Source organism: Epargyreus clarus, unplaced genomic scaffold, assembly GCF_041222505.1.
Source record: "Epargyreus clarus isolate Ecla_fem2 unplaced genomic scaffold, WU_Ecla_fem_2.2 ptg000010l, whole genome shotgun sequence".
Taxonomy (NCBI): domain Eukaryota; kingdom Metazoa; phylum Arthropoda; class Insecta; order Lepidoptera; family Hesperiidae; genus Epargyreus; species Epargyreus clarus.
In genome coordinates, this window is record NW_027332218.1 from 981,284 (window position 1) to 994,626 (window position 13,343).

General features: G+C 34.2%; 3 protein-coding genes and 1 long non-coding RNA gene across 4 annotated transcripts; 3 read left to right on the forward strand and 1 right to left on the reverse strand.

The window, feature by feature from the left end:
* Window positions 1-144: 144 nt before the first annotated feature.
* On the reverse strand, window positions 145-2,569 carry LOC140745251 (uncharacterized). Its single transcript, XM_073076995.1, has 3 exons — window positions 2,327-2,569; window positions 1,669-1,894; window positions 145-1,386 (listed from the first exon to the last, which is right to left on the reverse strand). Exons 1-3 carry the CDS (start codon window positions 2,450-2,452, stop codon window positions 1,253-1,255), a joined length of 486 nt encoding a protein of 161 aa, XP_072933096.1. The 5' UTR covers window positions 2,453-2,569; the 3' UTR covers window positions 145-1,252.
* Window positions 2,570-3,488: 919 nt separating this feature from the next.
* Window positions 3,489-4,556, forward strand: LOC140745200 (uncharacterized). The gene is made up of 2 exons (XM_073076937.1): window positions 3,489-3,870; window positions 4,268-4,556. Exons 1-2 carry the CDS (start codon window positions 3,564-3,566, stop codon window positions 4,489-4,491), a joined length of 531 nt encoding a protein of 176 aa, XP_072933038.1. The 5' UTR covers window positions 3,489-3,563; the 3' UTR covers window positions 4,492-4,556.
* A 422-nt stretch (window positions 4,557-4,978) lies between these two features.
* Window positions 4,979-6,198, forward strand: LOC140745252 (uncharacterized). The gene is made up of 2 exons (XR_012102641.1): window positions 4,979-5,392; window positions 5,571-6,198. It is a non-coding gene; the product is annotated as an uncharacterized LOC140745252 (long non-coding RNA).
* A 743-nt stretch (window positions 6,199-6,941) lies between these two features.
* On the forward strand, window positions 6,942-11,455 carry LOC140745254 (uncharacterized). Its single transcript, XM_073076996.1, has 3 exons — window positions 6,942-7,215; window positions 8,112-8,270; window positions 9,194-11,455. Exons 1-3 carry the CDS (start codon window positions 7,131-7,133, stop codon window positions 9,424-9,426), a joined length of 477 nt encoding a protein of 158 aa, XP_072933097.1. The 5' UTR covers window positions 6,942-7,130; the 3' UTR covers window positions 9,427-11,455.
* The last annotated feature ends 1,888 nt before the right edge of the window (window positions 11,456-13,343 follow it).

The following is a 13,343-nucleotide window of genomic DNA, read 5'->3' on the forward strand; positions in this document are numbered from 1 at the left end:
AATACTTATACTTCTATGGCTGCTATGATAATAAATAACAAAAAAATGAAAATTTGGTGGTACAGAACCCTCCGTGTCTAAGATCGAATTGCACTTTTCTAATTATTTAGGACCCAGAGACAATGAACAATAAAAACAACATAGTCACAATAAGATTATGTATTTCAGAGTACATAGGTACAGAATTATTGTTGAAACCTACGCACCGCTGACGTCACAATTATTGTTATGTTGCTGAATGACTCATTTTCAAACCTTCGAAAGAAAGCCACGCGAGAATTATTGAGCTTGGTATATTCTTCGAGCAGGAGGTTCGCACTGTTCCATGGCTCGAGCAGTAATGCCCCGATGGCTTTTTTTTATTTGTGTAATTACTGTTGGCCCTAGCGACCTGTACAGTTTCACCGGGTTTTGGAGGCGAGCCTTAGGCTCAGCCGGGACAAGAAGGCTACGGGCTGGAAGGGAGGGATGGCTTTGTTCGCCGTTGGCGGTTCCCTAGACCGTCTACCTTCGCTAGAGGGAGAGAAGGTTACGGATCCAGCAACTGCCGGAGTCCTGACCATACACCTCTTATCATATGGGGATTGCGGCTGACCTAAGGGCACCTCCTGTGAGGTACAGGCCTCAGCTTAGGTTAATGAGGGGCACAGGGGAGACACAACCGATCACACGGGGATACCTTGTGATTAGGGGAGTCGGCTCCTTTGAGGGAAGCCAGTCGCCAAGCTGGTCTAATTTGGCACACATTCAGATGCAGAGCTCCGATGTCGCCGGTGCGGCCCTTATTAAAGGGACCGGCGAACGTGCACTTGTTTTCATATTTTAACATGCAGGTGTTTTACCTCAGGTGTTTAATTATTTCATTTTATAATAGGAGAACTGCCATATTTGCTCCGACACACACATAACTTTGAAAAATCAATTTATGTAACGGAATGTTAAAACTCGATTTTTACCCATATTGACTGGTCCCATTATTTTAAAATTTTGAACAATTATCATGAACCGATGATAATACATGATTTTAATAATTTTATCCCTTTCTCCTCATCAGGAATCAGGATTTAACAAAATTCCTTGTGCAATTTTAGCATGGTTTTTAGTTTTTAAACTATAATTATGGTTTAGATAAGCTTTGTTTGATTACATAGGAATATGAATATATACTTAGGAATATGCGCAGAAGTTTCTCCAACATTTTTTAAAGAAAGTTCAATTTCGGCTCATATCTTTGCTACAACAGATAAACAGTTTACATATTTCCATTCATCAACATGTTGATGTCAATCATCACATTGTCGCCATCATCGTCATCTTCTTCATCATCCTCATCCTCCTCATAACCATAATTAAAGACTGCATCGACTTTCTCTTGAAAATTGAAACCTGAAAATTGAAAATCACATAAATTTACGAGACTTTTTTTATAATACTAGCTGACCCGGCAAACGTTGTGTTGCCATATAAATAAAAAAATGTTACGGGTGGACAACCCTTATCACTTAGGGGTATGAAAAATAGATAGTAGCAGATTCTCAGACCTACTGAATATGCATATAAGATTTGGTGAAAATCAGTACAGTCGTTTCAGAGAAGTATGGTAACTAACATTGTGACACAAGAATTTTATATATAAGAACGATTAGAATAAATGTCATGAATACGTACCCATCAGAGGATGATGAACCATAAGATTTAACTCCTCATCGTTGCATGTGGTGTCGTCCTCCATGCCTTCAAACTCATCATTAGGTCTCTTATTGCCGAGGGTGGGGTTCATCATATCAACAGCTGATACATGATTGTTGTAATCCGGTGCTTTGGTTTCTTTGCTGGGGGCAGATTCCGGCTCCTTTAACTTGGCTTTCAAGCTCTCCAGTTGCAATCTTTCAATCTGAAACATTTTATATAGTGTGTAAAATTATTTGAAGATTTAATGTATATGCTAAGAAGGCTGGCAAGAGAAGGAAACATTAATTGGAACAGAAAAGTGTAAGAAGTATAGACCATAAGTGGGTTTCTCTCGTCAACCCATTACTGTCTCCGTGCTAGGCATGGGTGAATCTGTCAAGAGCAAGAGGAATCTACTCTAAACCATTGATATTTTTCTTCAGTTTAAACAAGTGAAAATGAATATTTAATATGACTCATTATAAAGCCAGAAGTGCCTACTATTTCAAACGAACCCTGGACCCCCCGAATGAGCCGAATTTCTAACCACTACGCTACCACAATATCGCTTATTTTAAAAAACATTCTTACGAACTTTTTATAAGTAAAACAGTTTCCATTTAACTGAGACCGGTTACCAAAGAAGTAATATTACCTGCAAACAATTGCGCTGTTGTTTTATTCTTCTCAAAGCTTCCACTATCCATTCCTGTTCAGCCTGCAATTGTACTTCCTCTGCGATGCGAATAAACGATCTCGAAAATATATTTCTCTGGCACATTTTAAAACACACTAAAATTAACAAATGCAATATTTAACTCGGGGCTCGATTTATTTTGATTTTTGAATTGTCTTCACGATTACCTACTGCTTATTTTACTCTTTGGCCTACTGTCAGAACTGTCAGGGTTGCCAAGCCAACTTTTTTTTTTTTTCTCGTATGTGAACACACAAATCTCGTATTTTACCTTTTAAACCTCGTAGGCTCCCGGAAAGATGTTATATAGGCAAAGAAATCTCTGAAATGTGTATTTATCAATTAAAAAATAATAACACGGGTCAACATGAAATTTGACTTTGATTGCAAAGCATTAAATTTCGGTAGTTTAGGTCGTAATAAGACGGAAAAAAAATATATGGCATGAAAAACTTTGCTTTTGTGCTTAGAATACTGATTGAACGAAATTTTTAAAAATCTCGGATTTTAATTTTTGATTGAAAATAAAACTATTGAAATAAAAATGTTTATTATTTTTATTAAGTTTTACTATCAAATTAGCTTACAGAAAAGTGGAAAATAACTTAAAAGTGCACACTTTTACTTTTTCTTTTATGTTCATAGCTACTTTCTCTCAATAAACACCAAATATAGTCGCCCATCATGTTTTCATTGTATTGGCCTGGATAGCGTTGTTCAAAATTCATGATGTCACAAAAGCAAACTTTATACCGAAAAAAGGTATTTTCTTTTCGTTTTTGTGCATAACTAACTGGAAAATAATAGTATAAACTTTAGGACAAAGAACGAAAATTTTTTTGTAGAGTCGTGTAATCGGCAACTGTTGCACGCTCCAGGAGCGCGAACGTATCTACTATGTGGAACAGTTGCAGGATCGCGGATCGTAGAGGTTCGCGAACATAGTGGATACCCGGCTTAAAATTATCTTTTCATTATGTAGATAGAAGTTAAATACAAAATTTAAAATAAAAGTGTTATTATGTAAAATAAAAATGTATTTAAAATAATGGAACGGAACGCAGAATTACAAAATTAATAGCGGGTGGTTTACAAAATATAATTCTGTAACCGTGTTTCAACCAAGTTGTTAACTCTGATTTTTCCATCCAGTATTAATAACATTTCAGTGTGATTTCATTTAATCAAATCCAAAATGAGCTTCGATTCGGCAACTTACGATTCCGATGACGATTGTCCGACCTGCGATTATGATATGTGCTTGCAACGAGCTAACTCCGTCGCTTTGCCCTTCGACCCAACCTCTCTGGAAAACGTTATACTCTCAATCAGCGACCAATTCGACTTTCGCGTGGTCTTAAGTGATGGAAGGGCAAAGAATGCTTTGCTGGTGACCACGGGATTAACTTTAGCAGGGAGTTTGATTGGAAAACATTATGGAGGTAAAATCGGCGCGGCTGTCGGAGGCGCAGTTGGCGGTGTTTGCGGCTTGGGCATCGTTGGTGAGTTTAACCAGTACTTATTTACTACAGTTTAGAAATGCTTAAAACAAGTTATGAATTATTTATCGTATTCATTTAATGTACTAACGCGGAAGCAAAATTCTTCAATAGCACGTTCTCATTACTTCTCATGCGCTGTGTATACTTGACGAACGCTTTAAGCTTACATTAAATTGTATAATACTTCATAAATACCGACGCTTAACATAAAATGATCATATAGACAATTTAATATCAAGTAAAAATTATCTGCATAAAAAATTATGTTATCTACCCTCATTACTACATTATTTCGCGATTGCTGAGCACTGAATAACTGATCTTCCTTCATATAAAATCTTTGTCATCCATCAGTGTTATGCAAGTAAGATTAATAAAATTATTTTAAATGTTCCAGTTATTTCAATGAGGGATATATGGGACGATATCAAGAAGAAATTGTCTGAACTGCTGGATATCGTCTACGATTACTTAGCTGGCCTCGGTTTGGATGACTACAAAAAGGCAGCTAAGTTCCTTACGCAGCACAACAGTGTGAGCACAGAGCTAGCTATGGTCATTATGCAGGTCACCGCAGATGTACTGGGGAAGAAGATACTTTCTAGCCTTACTGCGCCATAAGATTAAATAGGTTAAAATAATTTTATTATTGACAATTAATTGTAATGTTTTTTTTGAGTATGTTGATATTATTATATTTTTTATTGTATGACGATAAATAGGCTTGTATTTTATTTATGTTAGTATCTAAGTACGTAAATGTGAATGTTTTATTTTTTAAGTATTTTGTAACGATGATGCTGGAAATAAAAAAAAAGGACGTTTTTATTCCCTTTACCTGCAAAACTTGTTTAATTTAGGTATACCTAACAGTTCATCATAATATTGTTGAAATTTCTTCGCTGAATGTTTCGCCTTGTTTCTAGCCTACATTCTAGCCTTTAATTCAAAGATAAGTATTAATAAACAAATATTCATTAACTTCCTAAGCTACCTAAACACCTTTCAAAGAGTTTTACTATAGTTTCGATTTTTTATCATTGGTCACTTATACAACAGATCTAATATGGGATAATATAATAATAAACCCATATAATAACAATAATACAATTGGGTACTTGACAGTTATAACAATAAAATATGAAATATGTTGGATATGATAGCTTATAAGTAAACATAAATTATGCAGTATTTCGTTTATTTTTTAATACGTTCTAAGTATTTTAATTTTTAAAAAGAAATTTTCGATTTTTTATCTGTGGATTTTAAATCCCAAAACGGCGACAGTGCTGCCTCAAATGTCATGTGACGTCACTACATCGAAACCAAACAAGACAAATAATAATTAAATCGTTTGCTGTTAGAGTTGGTTGAATTTATGTTGTGAACCGAAATGAAGCCATACTATATTAAAGCTGATAGCGTGAACCTGCTTAAAGAATCTCCATATATGCAGTGCAATAAATCAAAATGGATACAAAAACTTCCGTGAGATAACCTATGGAAATATCAAATAAACAACGTAAGTAAAACATTCTTTATATTTACATTTAATCATATCGGACAATTAAAACATTTCTTAACTGACTTCAGACAGAAGAAAGGTTGTCTTCAAGTGATTATTAAGATTTTTTTAAATATACTTATATTCTTATGTGAACTGTTTTAAGGTTATTAATTGGTTATATTTATATTTACAGATCTTCCCGACAATCGTATAGTGACGACGTTATAGAGTATGTGCAGTTTAAGAGGAAGGCAAGTTTGTGTTTCATGAAAAGTAAAAGTTGTCCTGAACACAAGGTACATCAATGAAAATGAAAATGTGATGACTGTCCTGCCTAGAAGAAGTGAGGAGCCAAAAGTTTCGAAAGTGGGCACCAGTCTGAAATACATAAAGTAAAGTACACGGGAAATAATACTTCTTTACTTGCGTAACCTACCCAACAAGATGAAGGAAGAAAAGTGACCATACAGTTCCTATTATTGCATTGCAATTTAATTCTGAAAATGACAGTGATAAAAATAATAATATATATCCATTTGTTACGGAAAATAATTTTAGTAATGAAGAAAAGCAGACACGCGAGCAGCACAAAAATTTAGCTTAGGTGATCTGTAGTAATTATTGTAACTGTAACATATGATAAATATAAACAAAAGTTCTACTGTGTGTACTCACTAATAGAACCATATAAACCAAATAAACAAAGAAATCGGTTAATAAAATACTTATATTAGCAAATCATGTATTTTTAATTATACAGTCATGTAACTTAATCAGTGCACATGCACCATCAATAATAACACAGTCATGAAATATTTTAATTGTGTCCTATTAATTACAGAATGGGCCCTTAAAATAGAATTCTCATAGACGTCTTATAATTCTATTCTTATCATAGACATCTATATAATATATTAAATATATGAATACTTCCACTTGCTGTTTTGTTTTGATTACGTCCCGTTCCAATGATTTGGAATTGACGAATCACTCGAGAGTTACTAAATTTATTCCTTTTTTTCAATAATACTTCTCTTACATAGATAGTATAAAATGTCATTGCTTGCAAACAGAGGATTTAAACATATAAGAATCTGCAAGTTCTTTAACGTTTATGAGATTTGGGTTTAGGAACTTGTATAAGCAAATTTGTTAGGATATTTAGCGATCGTACTTGAACACATCGTCACTGCACACGCCTTGTAATTTGACATTCTTGCAATTGTACTAATAAAAGTTAAATAATTCCCAAGATTTCCCCTGAAGTATGTGTAGCGTCGAAGTTTATTTCTATATTTTCAATGTGTTGACGTCACGCTACGAAATGACACTTGACCGCCTGTTTTGGCGTAACGTTCCGTTTACCGTAATAAAAATATGTTTTTTATTAATAAATAGCCCTTTTTTCGAAAAAATGATCAATGAAAGGCATATATAATACGTATATGAATTCATTAAAACAGTTTCCCAAAAAGTGTCAAGTAGCCAATTACCCTTTTTTGTGAAGTGGAACGTTGCTCCACGTCAATTTGACAGTAATTGACAGTATGTTACTATTGTCAAATTTTTAAAATAATACTTTGTCAATCAAGTTGTGTTGGTGATTTTAATGATAAATATAAATTGTATCATTTCATAGTATTGGAATATTGCCCAAAATATTTAAGTCGCAGTTTAAGGTTGTCACGGTGACACCAAATATATTTGTAATAAAGTATTTTCTATAATTTGTTTTGTGAAATAAAATATAAAAATGTCTATGCAAGTAGAATCATATCGAATGCAAAACACAATCAACTTCGATCGTAACTGGATTGAACGTATTATTCTCAACTTAGGTAAGTAGGAAATTACATTTTTCAATTACGATATAATATTGATAACTTTATTGCATTTTAAGTGACTATATAAATCAGTGCAGTCTGCCTAATATATATTTTTTTTTTATAATATAAGGGTAGCAGACGAGCATGCAGTCCACCTGATGGTAAGTGGCTACTGCCGCCCATGGACATCTGTAATCAACCCCAGATATGATTAGATATTCCTACCTGAGGTCGGCCACAGATGCGCCGCTACCCCTGAGGACTAAGCTGGAACGCCTCGGAAAAGTATGTCTCCCTTACCACACCCTTCAAACCGGAACACAGCAGCGCCTAACATCGCTGTTATTAGGCAGAAATAGGTGTGGCGGTGGTGCCGCTGGAGTCGAACCACAAAGGGTTCCTTGTCATAGGTGGGCTGCATGCTCATTTGCTACTTATCCTTATTTTTACTAATATTATAAATCCGAAAGTAACTCTGTCTGTCTGTCTGTTTGTCTCTTCTTCACGCCTAAACCACTGAACCGATTTTAATGAAATTTTGTAAAAAGATAGTCTGAGACCCGAGAAAGGACATATGATAGTTTTTATCCCGGAAATCCCACGGGAACTACGGATGGCGATCTAAGATCGATTAATGGGAAAATCGATCTTTTGGACCAAAAAGTCGATTATTTTAATCGATATTAGTAAGGATTGAATCGTAAACTATACATTTAATCAAGTGTTGATCTTTAGCAAAGTTGTTGTCTATGAGCCCACGAACGTTTCAGAGTTAGTACGACCAATTTTTGCCAGATGGTGCCACTGTCATTCCAATGAAGATACGATTCAGTTTTATGTATGTTAGTGTGTCATATTATTTCCTTTTTTTTCTTAAGTAAAACATATCTCATAATTTATTATTACAGCGGACGCATTTGACATTCGAATCCTATGGGACTCTGACAAAGTATTCCTGACGGGGATGTGCGCGGTGGCGGGCGGGCTGCTGGGCGGCTACGCGGGCGGCCGCGCGGGCGCCGCGCTGGGCGCCGGGCTCGGCGGCGCCGCGGGCTTGGGGGCTGCCAGTGAGTTACCGTGTCTTTGGACGGGAGAAATTCTATCTATTCATTATATAAGATAATGGAATAGAATTGAAATGTCTGTGGTTTCAAAGTATTTGTAATCTTCTCAGCTATTATGATTGTTTGTAATAAGCTATTGTAGTCGATGTATCTATTTACGTGACGGGATGTCTCAGAAATCGTCGTGATATTCCCTTACTACCCTTAACGTATATCGAAGCAGTATGACATGATGACGTAACACCGAGCAGTGGAGGGGGCCGGCTAGTGTCATTCACTGGCAGTTCGATCGTAGCCTTCGACAGATGCGCACGCGCTCCACGTGCTCAGTGGAACGTTTGGGTGATTTCATTATAAAGTAATGATTATGATTATAAAATAAAGAATAAATGTGAGTTCAAAGTGTTTCTTTCGGCGTAACAATTTATCTTCTCAGCGTTCTATCCACGAACTAGTCTTATGTAATTTGCGAACGAACTAAGTCGAAACAGCAGTTCCACAGATGTGCGACGGGAACTAGATCCCCGATTTCCTAAGCAGAGTTTGAAAGCTCGTAGCTGAACCATTGACGATGGCGCCACATGAACCAGTGCCGTCATATTTTTTATTCAAATTTGAGTTCCACCTTATGGTAAGTGGGCTACTACCGCTTATGAACATCTGTAATCAACCTCGGATGAGAATAAATGCCCATATGAGGTTGGCCACAGATGCCTTGTTACCCTGAGGACTAAGTTCCTCATCATCACATCCTTCAAAGCGGAAGACAGCAGCGCTTAACAATGCTGTTATTAGTCAGAAATAAGTGTGGCGGTGGTGATTCCGGATTCGACCCACAATAGGGTTCTGCCACCTTTAAAAACCTTTTGAAACTGCATCCTTATTAATTGAACTTTGGGATTTTGATCCCTCTATTCCTATTACAGCAGTGGTATCCCTCCGTGAGATCTGGGAGTCTGTCAAGGAGAAGCTGAAAGAGCTGTTCTTCATAGTTTTCAATTACCTTCGACGCCTCGATCCCGTGGACTACGCGCGGGCCTTCGACATCCTGATGGCTTGCACGGCAAGTCGCAGGGAACTCGTCTTCACGATTCTGGACTTCATCGCTCATAAGCTGGGGCGGGAAGTCTTCTCTAGTATAACGTATGGGCCGGCGTAAGTTTCATGTTGAAATGTTACGTAGGGAGAGCTAATGCAATTTTTAGTTAAGGATTGTTCAATCTTTTAGTAAGCACTTTTTTAAAGACCATTTTCATCCCTCTTTGCTTTTTAGGGTCAACTCTAAGAGTAAAAATTGAATCTCTGTGCGTCTGTCACAGGGTTCTGTCTCTTAAACGTGATAGACACTTTTTAAATGTGTATTATTATCGCCGCTATGGCCACAATATAATAAAAATAGATAAAGTTGAAATCAAGTAAAGCTGTCCATGTAAGAAATTGAAATTAAATTAGTTTATATATTGAAACGTAATGATAGGGGAGGGGTGGAAGAGTAATCAATTCTGATTACTTTTGCTGAACCCTTTGTCAGGAGAGGTGAAAACAGGAGGCGGCAGTATTAGAATTTTAGTAATATTGGAATTTTTGGTGTCATTTGGGATTAAAATCTTTGTTATATTAAGGATGGCAAGGGTTTTTTTTATAGAAGCATGACAAAGTGAGTTCTTTAGACTTAGGAAACGGAATAAGATTCTGGTAGCTGATAATTAAAATATAAAGCACATAATAATATACCGGTGTAGGTACGGGTCTGAGGTAACTAAGATAGGATATCAAATTAAAATATTAGTGTTGTTAAATTTAAAAAAGTCATGATTTTATCGTTATTGGTGAAGGAACTTGGGTCGGGAAACCTTTAGTTTTTAAAGTATTAGTTACTTTTATATTTGCAAAATCAACAAAAAAGTTATTCAAATATATTTGAACTGAATATAGTAGGTAGTAGGAACAGTAACGGTAAAACTATTCATAATAATTTTCTTCATAAATGGCTATTTGTCTTTCATGGAATTACTTAAATATTCGTCTCCGGAATTCTAAATATTATAATTATGTTTCATTTGTTTTGATCTGAAATCTACATACGATTTATATTGAGTTTTTAAAAATGCTGGATTGTAAAGTATTTACTATTTATTCGATTCGTTAAGCTTTAAAAGTTCATTACGCGATATTAATGTGATATTTATGGAAAGAATAAAGAATTTATTGTATGTATATTATGAACTCAGTGTAATAATCAATCACGAATTTCATGATGATCCTAATTATTGTGTATTGATATTTCATTTTATTTTTGTTAATTTCGAGTTTTATTCTTATTTCTATACATTGGTTCTGTTCTTTGGCTATATTTTCTTGCTCAAAACTGATTGTTCATCTTGACTATTTCATAATACACTCAGTATTAACATTGTAATATATGAAATTTTACTCGAGATTTACCGTCGACTTAGTTTTAGTACTTGTAATCAGAAGACTAAAGGGAAAGGTTTAACAAGAAAAAGGTTAAACTTTATATTTAATTTATGAAGAATAAATCGTACTCCATAGGTGTACCGATTTCACTGAAATCTACTATCGCAAATTTAAGGCAATATATCTAGAATTGGCTGTTGGAACAAGAGTAGCCTAACTGCAAAAAAAAATCTATTTATAATATGGAGAAAAGTGCTCCGCTCTGAAGTTGTTGCGAGGAGCTGTAGTCATACAATTTACTATGGCGACGCGATTCACTTCTATATTCAGAGCGGATTAGCAGTTTTAGGCGGACTATAAAACATTTTTAAATTACGAAAATACAGATAGGTCAAAAATCATTAAAATGCAGTTTGGCCACCCTGGTTCTAGCAGACTCCATTAAATTCGTGCAAGATTTTATTTCAATACAGGAGTAGCAGACGAGCATACAGTCCACCTGATGGTAAGTGGCTACTGCCGCCCATGGACATCTGTAATCACCCCAGACAAGACCATATTCCCACCTGTGGTGGACTAAGCTGGAATGCCTTATCTCTCTCAATTCTTTTTCTTAATATTTTAAGAGTATCTGAATGCTTTGTAGTTCCTAATTTTTGATCATATCATATTTAATTTGTTTTAGTTTGTAATGTTAAAATTATTTGGTTTGTGTTATTATTTTGTCAATATGTTACTTTTGGTTTTAATAAAGTGATTATTTGATATTATTTTGCCTTTGCTTACTTAAACACAACCTGCCTTAATTTGTATAGTTTAGTTATTTTTTATATTTTAAATTTATTTTTATATGTTGTGTCAATTGACCGATATATTCAAACCTTATCTGCTCTGTTGGTGAGTCATTTGGAAAAAACGCTTTTTGAAAACAACTTTAGGCCTGATTGCAAATGAATGACTGAATGAACAAATTAATTTATATTTGTAATTATATTTTATTGAGATACTAAATGGGGTAACATGTAAAAAAAGCTTCTTATGTCAACACATATTTAAGAAGCGCTCACATTGAAATCCTTTTTTAGAACAGGCTTTGTAAGTGGAGTTCTTATTTGAAGGAAAGGGTTTATAAATAAAAAACAATTACCTTGTTGAATCATAATTTATTTGTTAATCACCATAAATAAGGAACATCGCTCGCTATCACATCTAGAAGGCAACTTCAATTATAACTAATTTGGATGCCTTGAATGTTCTTCATATTTTGTACTTTAAAACCTTCAAAATTAATTGAAAAATGGAATAATAATATTGTAAGGCATAACGTTACACTGTCATGTAACTGCGCCCCGCTGATAGATGGCGCTGTTAGCATTTTTCAATAATTAAACAAATAATAATCATAACATGTTTTTTTTTCAATAATAGTGTGTAATCGTGAAAATAAACAATAAATACTAAATACATAATAAAGACACATGCCAAATTTCAGCTCAATCGGACACTGGGAAGTGCAGTTAGCTTGCAAGATTACATAACAAACACCGGGACAGGTGAAACTAAATAAAAGCTTGTGAAATAGGAATCCGTTTGTTTTAACATTCAAGGCATCCAATACATAATTATATGTCGCTAATTTACAATAAATTACATTGTTACTATCTACTGGGAATGTCTAACGTCTAGTGCTCTAATGTCAGTGCAAGTACTTGTAAGTACTATATCTATAAGTACATTATATTCCATAAGATCTTTTCAATCACAAGTGTTTAATTTTTTAAATTATACTTTGTTCCACTTGATAAAGAAATGATCGAGAAGTACACCCGAGTGCAGTGCTTTGACGAATTAATACATGAACTATCGTTAGATTCGTCAGAATTGTAGGGGTAACACTACATAACACTTGTCATGTATCATTAAACAAACAAACCTTAGTACAAAAAAACACTGAAGCTCAACAAATCGGAATTAACTTCTGCTATATGTTGAACGCAGATCTTTCTGCATGATAGACTATGCTTGTAATTAGGATGAACACGGTCATAACTGACATCAAGTGGAACGCCAAAAAAAACAACAAAACGAAACAGCAAAAACAATAATCCTAATAATACTTCTGATTTGAACACAACACTAATAAAAACGGCAAATGTCATGATTTTACAGTATTCATGATTGGTCAAAATAAATAATTTATTAAATTAATTGCATAATCAAACAGCATAAAATTAAATAAATAAACATATTAGAATATACAGGGTGTGGCTGTTAAAATCTGATCTAATTTCTTATTTACTTTATAATGATTTAATTCTTTATTTTTATCAAGATAAACATTTTCATACAGTTCATACACCCTGTATATACATGTATATTCGAGGACATAATATAAAATTTATAACACATCAATTAAAAATGTGAACTTATAAAATACATATTATAAATTTATAATAAACAATCACTGGCCTGAGTCAAAATTAAATATTATATTTTTACAAAAATATTGTTTATCAATTTTCCATTAAGAAATTTAAATATTTATATAATAAATAGGAAACTAAAACTAAAATTTTCAAAGATCTAATTCAGGAACAATATAGGAATCACAATAAATATTTTTCAAATCCACATACCTTTTATAACATTTATAAGTCG